Source organism: Lissotriton helveticus, chromosome 10, assembly GCF_964261635.1.
Source record: "Lissotriton helveticus chromosome 10, aLisHel1.1, whole genome shotgun sequence".
Taxonomy (NCBI): Eukaryota; Metazoa; Chordata; class Amphibia; order Caudata; family Salamandridae; genus Lissotriton; species Lissotriton helveticus.
This window is the reverse complement of record NC_136071.1, coordinates 25,007,739-25,031,636: the sequence shown is the minus strand read 5'-3', so window position 1 is coordinate 25,031,636 and position 23,898 is coordinate 25,007,739. Positions and strand designations below refer to the sequence as shown.

General features: G+C 49.7%; 1 protein-coding gene across 1 annotated transcript in view; it reads right to left on the bottom strand.

The window, feature by feature from the left end:
- The window catches only part of HCFC1 (host cell factor C1), a 167,851-nt gene that overhangs the window by 58,990 nt on the left and 84,963 nt on the right, over positions 1-23,898 (bottom strand). Inside the window, exon 14 of the mRNA XM_078664604.1 lies at positions 1,026-1,168. Within this exon, the coding sequence (XP_078520730.1) occupies positions 1,026-1,168 (143 nt within the window). The remainder of the gene's footprint in view (positions 1-1,025; positions 1,169-23,898) is intronic.

Below are 23,898 nucleotides of genomic sequence, written 5' to 3'. Positions count from 1 at the left end.
TGAATTTCAATATGCGAGGGATGGAAAACGCATTCAAAACAATACCAGCAAGGGTAGAGTAGATTGCGCACTGAAAGGATCCCGAAGAACAGTCTCGAACCTGAGCACCGAAATATATGTCCAAACCTGTTGGCGGAAAGACAATCTAACAATGGAGTCGATGACCATGCACACTATTACCAAGAGGAGTCGGCACCTTACCTTATGTCTCAAAAGACTTCTTTGGAAGAAAAAAACTTGGAAACATCTGGACCCAACACTAGACGGCAGGAGTATGCAAAGTATGGGCATCTCTACAGTACACATGCCTCAGATATCTTTCTAGTACCTTTTTAGACAGTGCTTGAAAGAGCACTGTTGGACTTACCCTTGTGTTGTCCAGTGGATTTAAACATGCAACGGTAACATCCCAGAGAGTGCCTTTCTCCAGATAAGTGAGCTGCAGCTCACCATATTTTTGAAAAAAAGCCCTAAAATCAGCAAAAGTCTTTTACCTGTAAAATTCAAGTGTGATAACAGTTCACTCGTTACATAATTGCTAGATGTTTACCAGAAATCTGACTTTGTTCTTTAGAACAAGCTGGAAGCCCATTATTTCATAGACTAAATGAAACCAATTGAAAGTAAGGTGGGCTGTAGAGGTTTTTGTTTTTAAAACTTGGATTTTAAAGCACAGAGAACTTTTAACCTGAAGTGAAGAAGGCAAACATGAACAATCCAATGTTGAAGCGATAAGGACTCACAGCTTGGCATTTCCTCACCTTGCAACTGTTGATACACTCCAATGCTGCAGCATAATTAGGAGTTGTACAATGACAAGCAAATCAATAACATTGAGGTAGGCAACTGTGTGTATAAGTGAGACTGGGAGAATAACTGAGGAATCTAAGAGAAAGAGACCAAGAAGGCTAAACAGGTGGACTGCACACAGCACTTTTAGTGTAAGGTTAACACAGAACTGAAATTACATGTTCATCAGATACAAATGCATTAACGCAGAGGGCGAAGCAGGTTTTCAGACTGACCTGAGTCAAGCCCTGCTGTCCATGAGTCGTGGTGAGCTTGGGCATCGCTGTGATTATTTTCCCTGGGGTCCCAGTGCCTGAAGTCATCACCTTGGTAGTAAAGATAGTGATGGGAGACTTCATTCCGGCAGTGCTTGTTACACCTGCAAGAGGGGAGGAAAATAATAAGGCTACATCAAGGCGAAGGCAGAAACACTTTCAATGTTTTATTTCATGGGCCAGGTAAGTGTTCAACAATATCAAGTTGACAAATCTATAGATATCAATGCAAATCGGTTTAAGCTATTTGTTTAACATGCAAACATTTGCATAACTGCAACCCTTCAAATGTTAACATCTCTTGCACCGAACATGACAAGCCTTAGAGTTTCCTGCAATTTACTTGCAATATTTTTACCACAAACTTCAAACATTATTCCTCATCTATAATATTTGTACATGCATTAGGTCTATGTTCAAGTGTGTTCTTTTTACGCGAAACTGCTTTCAGCCATGAATCCGCGACTAACAGAATGCAGCCTTTAGGTCACTGCAGATGCAGAAATAACTTTAAACCGCTTTCTTCTGTGGCTGGCCTCATGTCCTCAACCTAGAGCACTTTCTATTTAAAGACTGAATGACATCCACAAAATGGGACAGCCCAAGCATGACACATAGCACTTCAATTACCATCATCAAACTTTATCTTGGTCATCCGACCATAAAAGTGCAAGTGCGTACAATTCATACAATATTTTTGGTGTGTACAAGAATACATTGGTAATCAACTAAGAATATTACTCCATTGCTTAAAATTTTTATAAAAGGATAAAACACAGAAGCGGCAAGAATCAGGGTCAGCAAGAGCCTATCCATAAGCAGGTGTAAACGGCATGGGCCACCATGCTGGCTTATTGATGAAAATAGCAACAGAAACAGAACCAATTAAAATCACCAATTTCACAGTTACACAAAGGATGAATAGACAATTAAAACACCTTAAGAAGTAGTTAAAAACCTATACATTTACAAGAATGGAGGAGTTTTACATGTAACTCCAGTTCTGTAGTAGGGGTATCTGTTATAGTCATAATCTAGAGATTAGTCCCGCCCATGTGCGTGGACCCCGGAGCAATCAAAAATTATCTCTTAAACTGTCTTCATTGCAGTCCTGCATAGACACAAAAGAGAATGAAGACAAATAATGCAGCCTAACCTATACAAGGCTACAAGGGCCACCACTTCATCTAAACAGTGAAAAGGATAGCCCACCATGTCCGGTTTAAAGCTATTTTACCAAGTTTTCCTCACAGGGAAAACTCCCCTTCACCAAAATCCTTGAAATGATAGAGAGGAAGGGTTGGACAGACAAGCCCCCATAGGCTGCCATTATGTGTCTTGAAAAGGGATACCGTGCCTTTAAGGAACTCTCCAGAGAGCCTCCGTATCCCAGAATGCACAGCCAAAGTCCTTTTACTTTCAGTTCTTTTTGAAGGTGTATAAAGCAAGGCCTGTAGCGTACAGTACCATTTTCTCCACCGGGGAGGTGGGCGGGCGCTTATGACTATAACAGAGACACCCCTACTACAGAACTGGAGTTACAGGTAAGAAACCAGCCCAGCAGCACCGGGACCAAGGTGGACCGAGCACCGGACCCATCCCCCCCTCTCGAAACTGGCAGATGCTGGCCGCTACGGGGGAACAACGGACAACACGCGCAGCAGGGGAGCACCGCGGGACGAACACCGGACCCCGCCTCCACTCACGAGTTGAAGCAGCGGACCCCCCCCCCACCCAGAAGCCGCCGATCGCACACCGGGATGAGGACATCACCCCCCTCCCCTCTCCCGCCCGCCCCGCAGTAAAGGAACGCCAACGGACTGGAGGGCTGAGAGGAGCAGAGGACGCCGGCATGGAAATAGGTTGCAGACACTGGTGGAGCACATTAGCGTGCAGCGGACACAGTCTTTGACTACAAGAGAAGGTATTTATGTACATTTTCTTGGTTCTGAACTGTATTGTACTTGTACTTGTACAAAATGGCGGGGGTCGGAAAAACAAGAACCTAAGGCTATAAATCACCTACTGTGCCCACGAGAGCCCATCAGGATGAGTCTCCCTCACAGCGTGAGAAACGAAACTGATCTCACTGCTCACAAGCATGAAAATAAAAAGAGGACTAAATGTCTGATCTCACTGCTCACAAAGCATGGAAATAAATAGAGGACTAATGTCTCTTCTCCCCCTATGTGGTGGCCATTTTGATACAGTCTCCCCCTCGGACCACCATCTTGGCTAATCATTCTTTTGCACCATATGTACTAAGAACTGGACCCCTCAGGCTATCTCTAATCGTATTTGGCACTTTCTCCGTAACCGGTACACATGACACCTTTCCTTCACCTGTGATACAACGAACGCCACCTCATATTAAGCTTGGAACTGGGCTTGCTTCAAACGGAACCTGGAACCTCTCCACTCTGCTCACAAGCAATAACAACAAAAAAGGACTAGCGTCTCCAGACCCCCTACATGGCGGCCATTTTAGACTGACCTCTCTCTCTACTCAGTGGCCATCATGGACTAGTCATTGCCTTTTACTGCAGGCTCTAATTTTATTTTATCTTATTGTTTTATTATTGGCTTACTACACTGTATGCATTGCTATCACATTGCTATCGTATATTCTAGTGTTATATTGTTATTGCTGCAATATGTATGCACATTTATGGGATTTAGTAACTCATTAGTAGTTTAGCCCTATTCTAGCCTGTATTTTATATGCGGCAAGTTGCACATATCCCACCTCTATCCCCATCATTCACTGTCCGCTACCGCATTTATTTATTTACTTATTGGTTTTTCATTGTAAGCTACGTCACGATATTGCACTGATTATTACTACCTCATTCAATTCGCTCTGTCAGGCAAGCTGCACCCAGCCACTTTCTAAGCCTAGACTACACTGCTGCTACCTTGTACATTCTGATATGTAACTTAGCTTCCACCTAATAGGCCTTACCTCGCATAGTTGGTCACACGGTGTAAGATGACTGCTACCTTGTATATAGGATACATTTGGTAAGATGCTCCCACGCACTGGCTGTTCGGGGATCACACTGACTTCTACCTCTTATATCTTTGCTCACTCACTAGTGTCTTCCTTGGCCCTGTAACTAGCGGCTGACAGTTTGTACTATCGCCCTAGTTCATACACCTAACACCACAGCCTCTCTAAAATGGAGCGCAACGGCAAGCACACTTTTAGAATTAACTACCCCTCCACCCCTCTCTCCAAAAATGCCACTAAACGTTTTAAACACAACTTCTTGAGGTCGCACCCGGAAACACCCTTTGCTGACACCTACTTCTCATCGGGCAATGGAGCCCTGAATACTGATATCATCTTCCACACCTCACGCAGAGCCCAATGGAGAAAAACTTTCCTATCTCTACTCACAGTCTCCACCACCAGGAAAACAACCCATGGCTTAATTCTCACCATCACACCTTCCCACCTCTTCCCTGGCAGGTCTACCATTACAATCTACAATAACGGGATTGTCCTGATCCAATCCACGGACAAGAACCTGGAACTACTAGACAACCTGTTCCCCAAGCTCAAAGAGCACCTCTCCAAGCTGCGGACCCACACCCAGAACTCCGCCAGCACTATCCCCCCTGACCTCGCAGCCACCACCTACTACACCTCTACCCCCAGCACCCCAGTAAATGGCCCACCTGCTGTTAACGCCCGCCACTCCCCAAGGACAGTCACAAATATCTCCACCACACATACTAGCAGCCCCTCTAACATGACCCTTCTTATCCCCACCCACACCCCCTCCATCCCTCTGGACAGAAAATCCCCCACCCACAACACACCACCATTTGAACAAGCCACCGCCCAAAGTGTATCCACCCCCCCTTCCCATCCCCCCCTCGACAGACACCTCTCCCTCCCCATCTCACTCTCCACTCCCACCCACGTGTCTCTCACACCCGACACAACAACTCCCACCCACAACACGCCTACATCTGCACACACCATCACTCGGAGTTTATCCACCCATCCACCCCATCCCCCCCACGGTAGACACCTCTCCCTTCCCTGCTCCCTCCCCACTCCCACTCACAACGCCATCCCCCTCCCAACACAAGATACAGATCATACCTCCTCCCTTACCCTAGCACCCCCCTCTCTCCCACCTCCTATTCTTAGCCCTCACTACCCTCCTGTCTCCCCCACTGTCTTCAACCTTCACTCACTCTTCTACTCACCTGTACCGTCTCCCACTGAAGTCACTACCTATGCTTCCCACCCACCGCCTGCCTCACCTTCACCACTCACACCCCTCGCCCACAAACACGTCCACACCTTGAATACCATCCCGCTCATTAGCACCGCGGAACACCTCAGCAACCCTCCTGACCTGACTTTATCCACACTCCAACAAGTCAGAGGAAATTTTACAAATCAAAAAAGACGTCCACGCAATCAAAGACCTTCTCTCCTCACAGCCCAGTCTACCTCCCACCATCCCACTACCCTACAAACGACGCACCCTTCCTACATACACTCGCCCCAGACGACACCAGCAATGGTCTACTATCCCCGTTCGCAATAACTCCCACCGCCCCCGTCGTGTTCTCAGCCCCTTGTCGGACCTCGACCTTTGCTCTCTCCTACGCTCTTATGGCCCAGGTCCGGTGAAAGACTTTTCCAATTCGCACATCCCCATACCCACAATTCCCACAAACCCTCTGAGGCTCCCAACACTCAACAACAGAGGCTCCGTCCCTAACAACCTCAGGAAAGTTCCCCTCACACTAGAAAGCTCGACCACCCTTCTCTCTCCCAAACTCAAATGCATCCTACTAAACTGCAGATCGGCCCAGAGACATTCCTCCGACATCGCGGATCTTGTCTCAAATAGGGAGCTAGACCTAGCCATTCTAACGGAAACGTGGCTCACTGAAGCCTCTACTCCGATTATGGACATACTAGTCCCCCCCAATTATCACATCATTAGGCTGGACAGGTCTCCTGGCAAGACGGGCGGGGGAATTGCATGCATTTTTAAGAGCAACATCTCCGTTACTCAAGTCACCTCCCCCTCCCTTTCCTCCTGTGAACTCCTCTGCCTAGACATCACCAGTGAGGGCAAACAAGTCTGTACTTTACATCTCATCTATCACCCGCCTGGTGACAATCTCATATTCACCCAACAAGTCATGGACCTGATCACTTCCAATGCCGGTCGGCAGACCACTCAAGTCTACCTGGGTGACTTTAATCTCCACTGGAACGATCAGAAAGACACCGTGGTGAATAGTCTCAAAACTTTCCTCCATGCGCTTGACCTCACCCAATTATGCGATAAACCAACACACGACAAAGGCGCGATACTCGATCTCATCATTGCCAAAGAGAACGCTATTCAACTGGAGGCGATTCTACCCTGCGATTGGTCAGATCACCACATTATCACTTTCTTTATCAACGAAAAAGTTAAACCTAACCCTACTCAACCAATCAAATCCAAAACATGGAAAAGGGATTTGAAGAATCTTAACCCCTCCACCCTACCTCCCCACATCGGCAACCTCCTCCTTCCCCCTTCAGGTGCCTCAGATGTTCAATCACTGACTGACCACTACCTTGACTCTATGAATGCAATAGTCAATGAAGTCGCCCCTCTGCAACTGAAGAGAGTCTCCACCAAAATTTCTAACCCCTGGTATGATGACAGACTCAATGACGAAAGGCGTAATATGCGAATGGCAGAGCGCACCTGGAGATCGGACCCTTCAGCACTGCATCTCAAAAAGCTTAAGAACAAGAGAAATGCCTACTTTAGGAAAATAAAGCGCACAAAGTCGGACTTCTTCAGCCGCCAGTTGGACCAAGCGAAGAATAGGCCAAGAAAGCTGTTCGAGCTAATCAAGACCCAAACAAAGGCACAACCCACACAATCAAATAGCACAACAAATGACACCCCACACTGTGAAGCCTTCTCTGCTTTCTTTAAACATAAGACTGACAACATAAGAAATGACCTCATCTTGGATGTAAACCGATACTCCAACTACACCAGAATGGCAGACACTCAACCTAAAAACAAGGCATCCTGGCAGTACTTCGATACCTATTCGGAAGAAGCTATACACAAACTGCTCTGCACCTTGAAGCCCTCTAACCACCTCACAGACCCTCTACCTGCTAATGCTGTAAAAGACTTTATCCCCTTGCTCCTCCCTCTCTGGACCAAGATCATCAACAGCTCTTTGCAACAAGGACACATTCCAGACTCCCTTAAGGTGGGGCAAGTCACGCCTATACTCAAGAAACCTACAGCTGATCCGTCTGACTTAAACAACTATCGGCCCATCACCAATATCCCCACCCTGGCCAAATTGCTGGAGAAATGTGTCCAACTCCAACTAACAAAACACATTGATCAATTTGACCTCCTCAACCCTCATCAATCAGGCTTCAGAGCGAAACATAGCACGGAAACAGCTATGACACACATAATTGATGACGCCCTCCAAATTCTGGATCGCAATGAGTCCTGCCTCCTCATCCTTCTTGATCTCTCTTCAGCATTTGACACGGTCAAACATGAGAACTTGCTGGAGCTGCTAAGTACTAGAATGGGGCTATCGGGAACTGTTCTCAAATGGTTTTCGTCTTTCCTTCACAACCGGTCTCAGAGGTTCAAGATCGACAATGTACTATCTACACCTGTGCCTGCAGATCTAGGGGTTCCACAAGGATCCACCCTCTCCCCTACACTGTTCAACCTCGTTATGGAACCCCTCGCCACCTTGCTTCAAGCATCCAATGTTCAATTCTATATGTACGCTGATGACACACAACTCTACCTAAAGTTACAATCCCCGGAAGAAATCAAACATCTGAATTCCACGCTTATTAACACCCAATCTTGGCTGGCCGATAATCACCTCAAACTAAATGCTCTGAAAACTGAGTTCCTACTCATCTCACCCCCGGCGAAAATCTCCACCACCCAAACCTGGCTCAACAACCTAACGGCACTCAATGTCCAACCTACCATCGTGGACTCGGCGAAATCCCTAGGCATCACACTCGACGCCAAGCTCGACATGCAGCAGCACGTCAGCAAAGCCACAAAAGCAGCTAATTTCCAAATTAACACGCTGAGGAAAATTAAACCCTTCCTCCCGGCCAAAGACTTCCAAACTGCTGTACAAGCTTTAGTCATCCCTCGAATAGACTACGGAATTGCGACCCTCAGCGGCCTCCCACTATCCACAACAGCACCCTTAAGAGCCTCCCTGAACGCTGCCGCGAGACTCATTACTGGCTCTAGAAAGCATTCGCACATATCCCCAGACTTAAAGTCTCTAAAATGGCTGCCTTTTGAAGCCAGAATACAGCTAAAAATTGCAACTATGACACACGCGGCCGTGCACCACAAGGCACCCAACTACCTCGCTCAAAAGCTGTCTATATCAGGAGGTTCGAGATCCAATAGGAGTACAAAAAATCTACTCCTGAAACCTCGTAGATTCCGGAAAGTGAAAACTTACAAACGCTCCTTCTCAGGAATGGCACCCAGGATCTGGAATGCGCTCCCTGCTGAAACAAGGCTAATCTCCTCCACTGCACTCTTCAAGAAAGAGGTGAAAACAATCCTTCTGGCCAAGATCTCCTGATCGCTACAGATGTTGGTTCAGAGACTCTGCATTGCTTTGTACCACTGCTCAGCCTATCACCTGGCACTATACTCGACTTGTTGGGGGCACTACTATGATACTCTCTTACTACCGACCAAGATATGATACACGTTGGTTTACTGATCCACCTGTACACCGTTGTAGTGGGATCAATGATTTGTGCTGTTCTATATTACTTCCTTACCTGATTGTATATGGATTGGTTTTATGTATGTTTTTATTATCCATGTTATTACCATGTTATTGACTATTATACTGTTCCCACTATATCTCAGTTTACTCCTACTGCCCCTTCCCTGTCTTTGTGAAGCGCTCTGATATCTGTAAGGATCATGTTCGCGCTATATAAAACTTTGAATGAATAAATAAATAAACTACTTCTTCTGTCGTAGGGGATCTCGGTGTATAGTCATAATCAAGTGAATAGAATGGCAAGCCCATCCCAACAACCAATCCGGCAGTGGAGGAAAAAGACAACACCACTACTGTGCAAACAAATTTCTCAATGAAGCCTGCCCAACCTGAGCATCTGCTCTTGCATCAGAGTCCAGACAGTATTGCTTAGCAAAGGTGTGGACCGACTTTCAAGTGGCAGCCCTGCAGATCTCTGCAATGGGAACATTACGAAGCAAAGCTGTTGTAGCTGCTTTGCCTCTGGTAGAATGAGCCTTAGGCTTACCCCCTAAGGTCTTGTTAGCCTTCTGGTAACATAACTGGATACAGGACACAATCAACCTAGAGATGGATTGTTTTGAGGTGGCAAGAACAGTCCTGACTGACCCATAATTGACAAACAATTGGTCTGACCTACGAATGTCCTTGGTCTTATCCAAGTAGAATTTCAACACCCTTCTGACATCCAGAGAATGGAGAGAGCTTTCCGCTGTAGTGGAAGGATTCTGGAAAAACGTAGGTAAAGTTATGGTCTGATTGACATGGAAATCAGAAATCACCCGAGGAAGGAACGAATAGTTTCTTACCTGTCGGTGTAGTTTTGCAGCTTGAAGATCTTTCTGGATTCACTATGCTGTGCATATTCCGCAATCTGGTGGTTGGGTCCGGAATCGTAGTCTTTTTTCTCTCTTTTTTTTTTTTGTCGTAGCCCAGGTGGGCGTCGACGTCCCACCATTTGGTGTCCTTTCAGTGACGTCGGCGTGCTTCCGGCGGAAGCTACCACCCTTGGGCGCCATCTTCGGATTCTTTTTTTCTGTCTCTTTTCCTTGTTTGTCTTTGTAGTGAATCCATGGCTATGTAGGTTAATCGTTTTTTCAACGTTAGTGTTTCCACGTATTTTGTAATTGTTCCAACTTGCTTTCTTTTCCATGTTTTTCCACCCTCTTTTCCAGCCTCATCTTTCTGGCGGAGGCGGGTGGGTTCGCTAGTGAATCCAGAAAGATCTTCAAGCTGCAAAACTACACCGACAGGTAAGAAACTATTCGTTTTGCAGCGTGAATCTTTCTGGATTCACTATGCTGTGCATAGATTTTGTAGCGGTTTTCGTTACTTTTGTGGCGGTTGGGTGGAAGATGAGCGTTGGTTGCTAAAAATATGTTGAAGCACTTTTTGTCCCACTTGTGCTTCCTTGTTCATCTGTACATCCACGCAGTAGTGCTTCGTGAAAGTGTGTACTGAAGCCCATGTTGCCGCCAGGCATATATCCTGAATCGGTGTGTTGGCCAGGAAGGCAATTGTTGCTCCTTTCTTCCTGGTGGAGTGGGCTCGTGCCCCTCCTGTTAGCTCCTGGCCAGCTTGCTTGTGGCAGAACTGAATTGTCTGTGCGATCCATCGGGCTATGGTGTTTTTCGTAACTCGTTTGCCCATGTAACTGTTAGCGAAGGACACGAACGAATAGTTTTCTTACCTGTCGGTGTAGTTTTGCAGCTTGAAGATCTTTCTGGATTCACTATGCTGTGCATTATTCCGCGGTCTTGTGGTTGGGTCCGGATTCGTAGTCTTTTCTTTGTTTTTTTTTTTTTTTTTTTTCTCTTTGCCCAGGTGGGCGTCGGCGTCACACCCCCTTTGGGTGTATTTCCGGTGACGTCGGCATGCTTCCTGCGGAAGCTCCCACTCTTGGGCGCCATCTTCGGGTTCTTTTTTTCCGTGTTTCTTTCGTTTCCGAAGTAATGGCAATGTTCTTCTTAGTTTGTATTTACCGCTTTGTATTTTCAAAGTCTATTCTTTAGTTAACCACCTCTTCTCTCTCCAGCCTCATCTTTCTGGCGGAGGTGGGTGGGTTCGCTAGTGAATCCAGAAAGATCTTCAAGCTGCAAAACTACACCGACAGGTAAGAAAACTATTCGTTTTGCAGCGTGAATCTTTCTGGATTCACTATGCTGTGCATAGATTTTGTAGCGGTTTCTCATCTCTGTGGCGGCTGGGTGGAAGATGAGCGTTGGGTGTTGAATATGTGCTGTAGCACCTTCTGTCCCACTTGAGCTTCCTTGTTCATTTGTATGTCCACACAGTAGTGCTTCGTGAACGTGTGCACCGAAGCCCATGTTGCCGCCAGGCATATGTCCTCTATGGGTGTGTTAGCCAGGAAGGCTATTGTAGCGCCCTTCTTCCTGGTGGAGTGGGCACGTGTCCCCTCAGCCAGTTCCTGTCCTGCCCGTTTGTGGCAGAGTTGGATTGTTTGTGCGATCCATCGTGCAATGGTCCTTTTGGTTACTGCTTTGCCCATGAAGCTGTTTGCGAAGGACACAAAAAACTGTTTCGTTTTCCTGTGCCCCTTTGTCCTTTCAATGTAGTGCATGACTGCCCTTCTGGCGTCCAGGGTGTGCAGAGCTCTCTCTGCGCTGGTTGTGGGTTTTTGGAAAAAACTCGGTATCTGTATAGACTGGTTCATGTGAAAATTGGATACCACCTTCGGCATGAAGTGTGGGTCAGTCCTCATCACAACTCTATCGTTGTGTATTTGTATGTATGGTTCTTGTAGCGTCAGCGCTTGAAGCTCGCTTACTCTGCGTAAGGACGTTATCGCAACCAGGAAGGCTGTTTTCATAGTTAGCATCTTTAGGGAGGCCTTGTGAAGTGGTTCAAAGGGCTCTTTCATGAGTTCCGTTAGGACTGTGTTCAAGTTCCATGCAGGTGGCGGCACCCGCTTGGGTGGTGCGATCCTTTTCGCTCCTTCTAGGAATCTCTTCACCACCTGTGATGTGAAGAAGCTCCTGCACGTTTCTCCCCTTGTGTAGGCTACTATCGCTGCCAAGTGAACTCTTAACGAGGATGAGCTAAGGTTCTTCTCCAGTAAGTGCGTCAGGTACCTTAGCACTGTGGAGTCCCTCTTCATCTTATTGTGGAGTCTTTCCTGTCTGCACCATATTGTGAATCTTTTCCATTTCGCAACGTAGCACTTTCGAGTGCTGGGCCTTCGTGCCTCCCGAAGTACCCTCAGGGTGCTTTCTGGTAGTCTCAAATGTGCGAACTCTATGTCCTCAGGAGCCACGCTACTAGGCTCATGCTCTCTGGCTCTGGATGCAGTACCTCTCCGTTCTGCATGGACAGTAGATCTTTCCTCCTGCTGAATCTGTGGGGTGCACACTGTGTCATCTCCATGATCTGCGAGTACCAGGTCTGCCTCGCCCACTGCGGTGCGACCAGTATCAGTGTCATGTTGCTCGCTCTGCACTTGCTCAGTACTCTGTGCATCAGTGGTATCGGGGGAAAGGCGTAGGCAAATGTCCTTGACCAATCTATCCATAGGGCATTCCCCAGTGTCCCCTCCTCGGGCTGCCTGGATGCGAAGTTTTGGCATTTTGCATTCTGGCGTGTGGCAAACAGGTCCACCGATGGTGTCCCCCACCTGTCGAACAGGTATCTTGTCTCCTGAGCATTGAGCTCCCACTCGTGGGATGCCGATGTCTGCCTGCTGAGCCAATCGGCTTGTATGTTGTCCTTCCCTGGTAGGTGTATGGCTAGCAGGTCTATCTTGAGAGGGATGGCCCATCTCCATATCTCCTGCGCCAGCGTTGAAAGCGGTGCGGACTGTGTGCCCCCCTGCTTGTTGATGTAGAACATCGCAGTGGTGTTGTCTGTTTGTATCAATACCCTGTGCTTGTACAGTCTTGTTTGAAAGGCCTTCAGTGCAAGGAAGATTGTCTTCAATTCTAAGTAATTGATGTGCTTTGTGGCATCCGTCGGTGTCCACAGTCCCCTCACCTTGAGCTCCTCCATGTGAGCGCCCCATCCCTTCAGGGATGCGTCTGTGGTGATGGTCACTGTTGGCGTTGGGGGCGTTAGAGGCTTTCCCCTTGCTATGTTCTCCATGGTCCACCATGTCATCTCCTTCTGCACTGCGTGCGTTACAACCACTAGATCCTCCCAACTGCCTGTAGCTTGTGACCATTGCTCCTGTAGCCATTCTTGAATGGGTCTCATGTGGAGTCGTACATTCGGTACCAGGTGGATGCATGATGCCATCATCCCCATGATCTTGCTCGCCGTCCTCACTGTCCGAGCTTGTCCCTTCCGGTAGAGGCGAGTTTCCTTCACCAGCGCCCTCGCCCTCTTCTCGCTGGGGAACACCTTGCCCTGTAAGGTGTTGATCTGTGCTCCCAGGAAGATCTTCACTTGTTCCGGCTCCATTGATGATTTCTTCCAATGGATGGAGAACCCCAGGTTTATGAGCGTGCTGGTCACTGTATGTGCGTGCAGCTTGCATTTCTGGTATGAGTTTGCTTTCACCAGCCAGTCGTCCAGGTAAGGGTATACATGTATTCCCTGCCTTCTTAGGTGCGCTGCGACTGCTGCGAGGCACTTTGTGAAAACTCTTGGTGCCGATTTTAGACCGAAGGCCAGTGTCGTGAACTGGTAGTGGCTTTCTCCGACGGTGAACCTGAGCATGTGCTTGTGCTTCCTGTTCATTGGGATGTGCAGGTATGCGTCTTTGAGGTCTATAGTGACCATGAAGTCCCCGGTCTGCAACTGTGGGAGCACCTCTTGCAGGGAGGTCATTTTGAATTTTTGCGTTCTTATGAATTTGTTCACGAACCGTAAATCGAGAATGGGCCTCATTGTCTCGTCTACTTTTGGTACCAGGAAGTATGTTGAGTATACTCCTGTGTTTCTTTCCTTGAAGGGTACCCTTTCTATGGCCTGCTTCTGCAGGAGTTCTTTTGCTTCTTCCTGAAGGCACTGCAGCTGCTTGCTTGCTAGCGGCTTTCTTCTTGGTTTTCTGTTTGTTGGCCTCGCCTCCAACTCTATGCAGTATCCGAATTGGATAATGTTGAGGATCCATTTGTCTGATGTGATTCCTCTCCACTCCTGGAGGTGGAATCTTAATCTTCCTCCCACTGGTGTCCTGTGGTCGTAGGTGTCTAGTTTGTCTTGACCCATCTGTACGTGCTGCCCCCTGGGATCCTTTTTTGTGGGTGGGCACACGGATTTTTTTGAAGTCACTTGGAGGTGGGCTGCTGGCCCCCTCTTCTATTTTGTCCCCGTCCATTTCTCCCTCGAAAGGACTGGCCTCTTTGTTGGTACTGCCAGGGCTGTTTCTGATGGCCCTGCTGACCCTGCGAGTCTGCCTGGTGCGTTTGCTGGAAAGCCTGGTGTGATGTACCTGGCTGGTTTCCGCCTCTTCCGCCGGGCCTCCGTGACGGGGTGCCCCTCTTGTTCCCTCTGAACTGCAATGCTCCCATGGATCTTGCTGTTTCGTTATCCTTCTTAAGTTGGCTGAGTTGCTCATCAACTGTTTGTCCGAAAAGCGTACTGCCGTTGAATGGTGTGTTCAGGATGCTGTGTTGCACCTCCGGTTTGAAACCGGATATCCTGAGCCAGGCGTGTCTCCTTTCCGTGACGCCCATCATCATGAGCCTGCTGGCGGTGTCTGCCCCATCCAGGGCCGTCTTAAGGCAAGAATTTGCAGCATTCTTCCCCTCTTCAATTAGCTTTTCGGCTTTCTGCTTGGCATCCTGGGGCAAGTCCTTCACCAACTGCCCCAGTCCCTCCATGATTTGGTACATGTGTCTGTTTACCAGGGCGTTGGAATTAGCCATGCGCCAGTGGGTCGCGGCATTCCGTTCGATCCTTCTGCCCACCAGATCCATCCTTTTGCTCTCTTTATCCGGTGGCGGGCCCGAGGTAGTGGGTACGTTAGCCCTCCTCCTTGCTGTGGCCGTGATAATGGAGTCTGCGGAGACCGTGCCCTGAATGTAGGCCGGGTCCTTTGCGGCATGCTTGTACTTCTTCTCAGTTCTGGGAGTTACTGCCTTGCATGTTGCGGGCTCCCTGAAAGCTTCCTTCCCCTGAGCCAAGACGCTCTCGAGCATCGGGAGGAACTGGCTCCTCGTTTGTGTTGGGAGCAATGTTTCCAGAAGGAAGTCTGCTTTCTGCTTCTCTTCGTCGAGCTTGAGCTTGAAAGCTGCTGCGGCAGATTGTATCACCGCGTTGTAGGCCCCGATGTCGTCCGGCGGCGAGGGCCTCGAGGGGTAGGTGTCGACCACCTCCTCCGGGCTGTCGGTGTCGACATCGATGTAATCTACCTCCTGAAGGTCATAGGGCGCCGACTCTGTGTCTGTCCTGCCCTCATCTTCCTCCCCATAGCTGTAGCTCTCGTGGGGATTCTCGTACTCCTCCTGGTCGTCGAACACCTCGACGTCCTGGTCTTGCTCGGTGACTTCGGCGACCTCTTCTTCTTCCTCCTCGACCGCCTCCAGCACTGGTGGCTTGGTCTTGTGAGGGATCGTGAAGGCCTTCATCCTTGCGTCGAAATCTTTTTTCCGCTGCATGAAGTTCTCCATTTCTGCCTCGAGGCGCCTTCTTTTCTTTTCCATCTCGGCCGCGTGTTCCGCGTCGGATGGTTCCGCCGCTCTCTTCGACGGATGGCTCGTCGCCGTGCCTCTCGGAGTCGAAGTTTTCGACGTCGAACCGGATATCGGGTCTCTGGTCGTCGTCGACAGTTTCGGGTCTTTCTCCCTCGTCGATCGATCCTTTTCGGGGACGATTTTCGACGTCTTCTGCTGATCAGCAGCTCTCGGCGCCGGGGACTCCTTCTCTGAGGATCCGCTGGGCCTGGGAGTAGTCGCGGACGCCGCCTTTTTTGGCGTCGGCGCTTTCGGGGTCTTGCCCTCGATTTTTCGAGACTCAGAGTCTCTCGGGTTCTTGGGGGCCGAAGAGTCTCCTACCTTGTCAGAAGTCTTCGTGTAATCGGTCTCTACGACCGTGTAGCTGTCGTCTTCGGCGGCAGCGTTGTCTTCTTCCTCGGAGGACATCCCCAGCTCGTAGAGCGACGGGGTCGGGGCCTTCCCCTGCAGGGCGGCGTGTGCTACCCTCTGCCTCTCTCTCACACGAAGGGTCTTCGGGGTGAAGGCGGAACAGGCGTTGCAGTCTCCGCTTTCGTGGTCCACCGGTAGGCAAAGGTTGCATACCGGGTGCTGGTCCTTCTGCGCGTACTTGTGGTGGCAGTTACGGCAGAACTTGAACGGCGTGTTGTCCATCCTCGAGCGTCCAGGGCCTCTCTGGTCGCGTGTTCGTCGACGGTCGTCGAAGATCTGGATGGAAAACGCCTTATCTTTGCTTGTCTTTCGTCGGTGAAGTCCCCTGGAGTCTTCAGATGACTTCTCCTCGTCTTTTCTGTATTTTCTTTCTTCTTTCTCCAAAAATGTCTGGAGCCCAAACGGGAACGATCCAGACCCGACCGCGGAAAAAAAGAATCTGAAGATGGCGCCCAAGAGTGGGAGCTTCCGCAGGAAGCATGCCGACGTCACCGGAAATACACCCAAAGGGGGTGTGACGCCGACGCCCACCTGGGCAAAGAGAAAAAAAAAAAAAAAAAAAACAAAGAAAAGACTACGAATCCGGACCCAACCACAAGACCGCGGAATAATGCACAGCATAGTGAATCCAGAAAGATTCACGCTGCAAAAGAACTGTTTCGTCTTCCTGTGGCCCTTAGTTCTTTCAATGTAGTGCATCACAGCCCTTCTTGCGTCTAGGGTGTGGAGCGACCTCTCAGCGCTTGTAGTGGGGTTTTGGAAGAAGCTAGGGATCTGAATACTCTGATCCATGTGGAACCTTGACACCACCTTTGGCATGAAGTGTGGGTCGGTTCTCATCACGACCCGGTCACTGTGTATCTGGATGTGGGGTTCCTGCAGTGTGAGTGCCTGCAGTTCGCTCACCATTCGTAGTGAGGTGATCGCCACCAGGAAGGCCGTCTTCATTGTCAACATTTGCAGTGATGCTTTGTGGATGGGTTCGAAGGGGGCTTTCATGAGCTCCGTCAGTACCACGTTTAAGTTCCAGGCCGGTGGCGGCATTCTCTTTGGCGGCGCTATTCTTTTAGCCCCTTCCAGGAATCTTTTCACGACTTGAGATGTGAAGAAGCTTCTCCCTGTTTCTCCTCTTGTGTATGCCACAATCGCTGCTAGGTGCACTCAGTGAGGATGAGCTTAGCTTTGCCTTGATTAGGTGTGTGAGGTACCTTAGCACCGTGGACTCCTTGGTCAGTCTCCTTTGGAGTTGTTTCTTGCAACACCATTGAGTGAATCTTTTCCACTTTTCCCCATAGCACTTGCGTGTGCTGGGCCTTCTTGCCTCTCGCAGCACCCGCAGGGTGCTCTCTGGTAGTTTCAGGTGTGCAAATTCTAAGTCCTCAGGAGCCAGGCTGAGAGGTTGAGGCTCTCTGGCTCTGGGTGTAGGATTCCTCAGTTTTTCATGGAGAGTAGGTCCCTTCTTTTTGAGAACTTGTGGGGAGGCCCCTGCGCCATCTCCATTATCTGAGAATACCACGTCCGTCTGGCCCATTGTGGTGCCACAAGGATGAGCGTCATGTTGCTCTTCATGCATTTGTTGAGCACCCTGGGGATCAGTGGTATCGGGGGGGAAAAGCGTAGGCAAATGTTTTTGACCAGCTTATCCATAGGGCATTCCCCTGGGACCGTGGCTCTGGTTGCCTGGATGCAAAGTATTGGCATTTTGCATTCCGGTGTGTTGCAAATAGGTCTATTGTTGGGGTGCCCCACTTCCTGAATAAACTCTCTGTTTCCTGACTGTTGAGTTCCACTCGTGGGATGCTGAAGTCTGCCTGCTGAGCCAATCCGCTTCCACATTGTCCTTCCCTGGCAGGTGTATGGCTAGCAGGTCTATTTTTAGTGGTATGGCCCATTTCCAGATCTCTTGTGCCAAGTTTGACAGCGGGAACGATTGAGTTCCCCCCTGTTTGTTTATGTAAAACATCATTGTGGTGTTGTCTGTTTGTATTAGCAACTTCCGGTTGTGTAGGTGTTTCTGAAAGGCCTTGAGGGCTAGCAACACAGTTTTCAGTTCCAGGTAGTTGATGTGCCTGACTGCATCTGTAGGGCTCCACAGACCCCTCACTCTGAGCCTGTTCATGTGTGCGCCCCACCCCTTCTGGGATGCGTCTGTGGTGATGGTCTCCGTTGGGTCCGGTGGTGTTAGAGGTTTCCCTTCCGTTATTCTCTCCTTGGTCCACCACCTCATCTCTTCCTGCACCCTGTGCGTTACAACCACTAGATCCTCCCAACTTCCTGTAGCTTGTGACCATTGTTGTTGCAGCCACTCTTGGAGTGGTCTCATTTGTAGGCGTGCATTGGGGACCAGATGGATGCATGATGCCATCATCCCCAAGATCTTGCTCACAGTCCTCACTGTCAGAGATCGTCCCTTCTGGTAGTGACGTTTCTCCCTCAGTAGGCTGAGCGTTCTCTTTTCGCTCGGTAAGACTCTGCATTGTATGGTGTCGATCTGGGCTCCCAGGAAGATCTTCACCTGCTCTGGTTCCATCGAGCTTTTGCCCCAGTGTATGGAGAAACCCAGGTTTGCTAGCGTTCCCGTCACCTGTTCTGCATGCTCTTTGCATGTCCTGTAGCAGTTTGCCTTCACCAGCCAGTCGTCGAGGTAGGGGTACACGTGTATCCCCTTTCTCCTTAGGTGTGCGGCCACTGCCGCGAGGCATTTGGTGAACACCCTTGGTGCGGAATTTAGGCCGAAAGCTAGGGTCGTGAATTGGTAGTGATCCTTGTTTACAGTGAACCTTAGCTTGTGCTGCTTGTTCATGGGGATGTGCAGGTATGCATCTTTGAGGTCTATGGTAGACAAGAAGTCCCCTGCTTTTATCTGAGGAATGACCTCTTGTAGGGACGTCATTTTGAATTTTTGAGTGTTGACGTATTTGTTCAGGGACCGTAGATCCAGGATGGGTCTTAGGCTTTCGTCCACCTTTGGCACTAGGAAGTAGTTTGAGTACACTCCCATGTTCAGTTCTTTGAAGGGGACCCGTTCTATGGCCGCTTTGAGGAGGAGTTCTTGGGCTTCCTCTTGCAGTAGTTGCAGCTCTCTTCCTGAGTGCTGTCTTTTCTTTGGTTTTCTGTTTGGTGGCCTTTTTTCCAACTCTATGCAGTAGCCGAACTGCATAATATTGAGTATCCACTTGTCTGTTATTTTTCTCCACTCCTGGAGAAAAAATCTCAATCTTCCTCCTACCGGAGTTGCATGTTCCTTTGTGTCTTGTCCGTGTAGCCCTCTCCTCTTTGTTTTCCCGTGCTCCTCCCCCGGAGGGTGTGGGTGGTAGAGCACCTTCTCTCGTGTGAAGTCACTTAGAGGGGGGCTGTTCGCCGCCTCTTCTTCTCTGGCCCTGTCCATTTCCTCTCGATCGAAAGGACTGGCCCCTGCCTTGGTAGTTCCAGTTTTGCCTCTGCTGCCCCTGGTGGCCATGGCTGTCACTCTGTTGCCCCTGGAGGAAACTCTGGTGAGAATCTCCTCGCTGGCTTCCACCTCTGCCGTTCGGCCTCCGCGACGGAGTGCCCCTTCTCATCCCTCTGAACTGCAGGGCTCCCATGGACCTTGCCGTCTCGTTGTCCTTCTTCAGTTGGGTGAGCTTATCATCAACTGGGGCTCCGAACAATGTTTCACCGCTGAAGGGTGTGTTCAGGATGTTGTTCTGGACTTCAGCCTTGAATCCTGAGATCCTGAGCCATGCTTGCCTTCTTTCAGTGATGCCTATAGCCATCAGTCTGCTGGATGTTTCTGCCCCGTCCAAGGCTGTCTTCAGGCATGAGTTGGCGATGCTCTTCCCTTCCTCTACCAGGTGTGCTCCTCTGTCACGGTATTGTTCCGGGAGGTGTTTGAGCAACTGTCCCATCTCCTCCCAGTGCTGGTATTGATGCCTATTCAGGAGGGCGTTGGAATTCGCCATCCGCCAGTGCGTTGCAGCGTTCCTCTCAATCTTCCTGCCCGTTAGGTCCATCCTCCTGCTTTCTTTGTCAGGTGGGGGTCCGGACGTTGTTGGGACGTTTGCCCTTTTCCTGGCCGTTGCAGCGATGATAGAATCCGCTGTGACGGAACCCTTGATGTAAGCTGGGTCTTCGGAGGAGAATTTGTACTTCTCGGTCCTCGGCGTTACAGATCTGCATGTAGCTGGGTCCTTAAAGGCCTCCTTTCCCTGGGCCGTGATACTCTTGAGCATCGGCAGGAACTGGCTCCTTGTCTGTATGGAGAGCAGTGTCTCGAGCAGGAAGTCTGCTTTTGGCTTCTCCTCTTCCAGCTTAATTCCATAAGCTGTTGCCGCCTTTCTTACCACCTCATTGTATGCCCCAATGTCATCCGGTGGCGAAGGCCTCGAGGGGTATGTTTCTACCGCCTCCTCTGGGTTTTCGGCCTCGATGTCCTGCCATTCCTGGTCTTGGGCCGTCGAGGAACCTGAACCCTAGCTCGACTGCTGTTCCCCGTAATCCCCCTCTGTGTAGTAGAGGTCCTCCTCCTCTTCGTGCTCCGAAGGTTCCGGAGTTTTCGGCGGCTCTTCGATGTCGAACTCTTCGATCTCCTGTACCTCAGCGACGGTCGGTGCCGGCTTCGGGGGAATCTTGTAACTTTTCATTTTTTCGTCGAAGTCCTTCTTTCTCTGAAGGATGTTCTCCATTTCGGCCTCGAGCCTTCTCTTTTTTCTCTGCATTTCTGCAGCCTGTTCGTCGTCGAGCGTTTCGGCCGCCCTTTTCGGCGTCGTCGTCGAAGCTTTCTTCGGCTCTTTTTCTTTCGACGTCGAAGTCGAAGGCCCTTTTTCGGGGGCTTGCTTCGATGACCTTGGCTTTTCGCTGGTCTTCTGCCTCCGGGAGTCCTTCTCGGAGGACCCGCTGGGCTCTTTTTCGGAGGATGCAGCTTCGGTCGTCGATTTGCTCGGCGCCGGTGCTCCTTTCGAGGCTCTGTGCTCTGACTTTTGAGAGTCTGCCTCAGGTTTTCGAGGCCCTGTGGGAGTTTTCGGGGTCGTAGACTCTCCTACCTTATCAGGCGTATTCTTATCGGTCTCAGCGACCGTGAAGTCATCTGGTCCTTCGGCGATGTTGTCCTCATCGTCGGTGGAGAGGCCAAGTTCATAAAGCGTCGGGGCTTGGACTTTGCCCTGCATCGTGTGGCGAGCCGTCCTCTGTCCTTCTGGAATTCGGAGTGTCTTCGGCTTGAAGACTGAGCAGGCGTTGCAGTCTCTGCTCTCGTGGTCGATTGGCAGGCAGAGGTTGCAGACTGGGTGCTGGTCCTTCTGTGCGAACTTGTGGTGGCAGTTCTTGCAGAATTTAAACGGCGTCTTGTACATCCCTGCGCTTTGGGGGCCCCCTGTGTGCGCATTCCTTCAAGGACGTCGAAGATTTCGAAGTTCTCTCCTTTCTTCGTCGTCTCCTCGCTAAAGGTCCTCTTCTGTCGATGTTCTCAGGCCTTCACCTGTGAATATTTGCTGTATTTTCTTCTTTCCTCCTCCAAAACTTCTGGAGCTTCACGCGACGATCCAGACCCAACGGCGGAAAAAAGAATCTGAAGATGGCGCCCAAGGGTGGTAGCTTCCGCCGGAAGCACGCCGACGTCACCGAAAGGACACCAAATGGTGAGACGTCGACGCCCACCTACGCTAAGACATAAAAAAAAAATTAAAAAAAAGGACTACGATTCCGGACCCAACCACCAGATTGCGGAATATGCACAGCATAGTGAATCCAGAAAGATTCACGCTGCAAAACTTCGGGTGAGTACGCATCACAACCTTAGCAGCATGAAATACAGTATAAGGTTCTGGCAACACAACGCCTGAATTTCACTCACCCTGCGGGCCGATGTAATGGCCACAAGGAAGGCCGCCTTCCATGACAAGTGCTGCAGAGAAGCCTTATGGATGGGTTCAAAATGCTCCATCAACCTGGACAGCACCACATTCAGCTCCCATGATGGTGAAGGACGCCCGACAGGAGGAAACACTTTCTTCAATCCTTCCAAAAAATCTTTAATCAAAGGGATCTGGAAGGATGTCTGTGAAGGGCAATATCCAGCCTTAATGGATGAAGAGGGGTGCTCTGCGGGAGTGAAACTAGGGCCCTCAGGAATTTATTCTCTGTGGTAAGGTGGCCTTCCATCTTTTCAAATTCCTACAGTTCTGCCCAGTACAATGCCAAACCTACTGCCTTGCAGTCATATGGAGGGGGGCTGCTACTGGTTTGCTATAAGAGATCCCGTGCTCTTTAATCAAAGCCCCAGTTATCGGTTTATGATGCAGAATACGCTTCGATACCTGTGGCTTCCAGGACATATCATCCAAGAGAGAGATCTCCAGATAGTCAAAGGTACACTCTCCAGCGGGACCCCACCCAGTGTTCGCTTCCCTTTATAGGTTTTGTGAGGGTTCAATGTCAAAAGCTTTGTCTTCGAGGTATTATCCTCTAGGCCTCGGGAATCAGAGAATGCCTTGAAGCAGTCTAAAAGCAACTGTAGCCCTCTAGGGGTTTTAGAAACTAACGTGGTGTCAGCGAACAACAGTGTTACCACTTTGTCGCCTCAGAGTGAGGGAATGTGCAGGGACCTCAGAAAGATGCTGGACTACACTATTTACAAACAACAAGAGTGTAGGTGCAAATACGCAGTCCTGTCTGACACCCTTGCAGACTTTGATCGAATCGGTATGCTGTCCTTGATTGCCCCAACAAACTCTTGCATAGTTGGCCTCATGGAGGCGGATGACAAGCGCTAAGACCATAGGGGGAAGGTCAGTCTATGTGAGAACAGTCCAGAGCTTGTTTCTTGGGACTAAGTCAAACAAGCATTAAAAATGCAATAGGTCTCGCCTTTGGTTAAGTTAAAGCCATTTGCTTTGCTAATGATATTGCATAGCAAAGCAAATGGCTTGAACTTAATGAAAGGCAAGACCTTTTAATTTTTTTTATGCCTGTTCTCTCAGATGTTACTGTAAAGTCCTAGTAGCCCAGGACACCCATCCTATTTTGTTTCTATCCCACAGGTGCCAGGGCAGTCCATGCGTTAACTTTGCACAGCGCCCAGTCCTGTATAATGCGCCTCTCCGTCAGTTACATGCACAGGTCATCGGGCCAAATGCACAGTCAGTGTTTCCCCTAGGGTCCATCAGAGGCAGTGTACTCTTTTTTTATGCCTGCATATATGGGCAATGCCAGAACTTACTTCCCGAGACAAGTTCAGGGCTCCAATTCTAGGCTGCAGGGCAGTGGCAACCAGTGCTGCTGTACTCCCTGCGGGGCCGGGAACGGAGGGACTGCCAGGAACTGTCACCTGTTGTACTCTGCTATCCATTTTCCTCCCCGTTGGAAGTCAGTGGTCAGCAGTCATATCTTTTCTCAGTACCCAAGTAGCAGCCAGTATGTTGCCGCACTGTCTTCCCACCTCTGGTGTAGCACCTGGTGAGGGAGGCAGTCAGTGGTAGGCAGATTCTGTCTCCCAGAGTGTGCCTGAGCTCGATCAACCTCGCTTCAGCACTCACAAAGCTCCATCTGGCGCTGCTGCCTCCCAGGGTAGTCTAGGGTCCCTGCAGCCCCGCTGAGCCACTTCTAACCTCAGCAGACATGGTAGTAGAGTATCCGCACGTTGGGGACACATCCGCAGGTCTAGTGTTGCTGCGTCCCGTCAGGGACCATCGTGCTGCAGCAGGGCTTGGAGGTTAATGTGCTGTCCGGCAATTCGCAGCCGCCACTTTGTCAGTGCCACCTCGCTGGATCCGCAAGAGGATGGGCAGTTTCACAGCGGTGCCAGGGGAGCTTTCTGGTATGTTGGGGGGAGGGGTAGTATTAAAATAACAGCAGGATGTCGTCGATAGGAGATCCCCAGGTAGGAGCTTTAAAACCTGCAGCGTACAGCATCGGCCCCCTCATTGGCACTGTTGTAAATTAATTGGCGTTGTTACATGACTTTCGTTACCAACAAGAGAGGG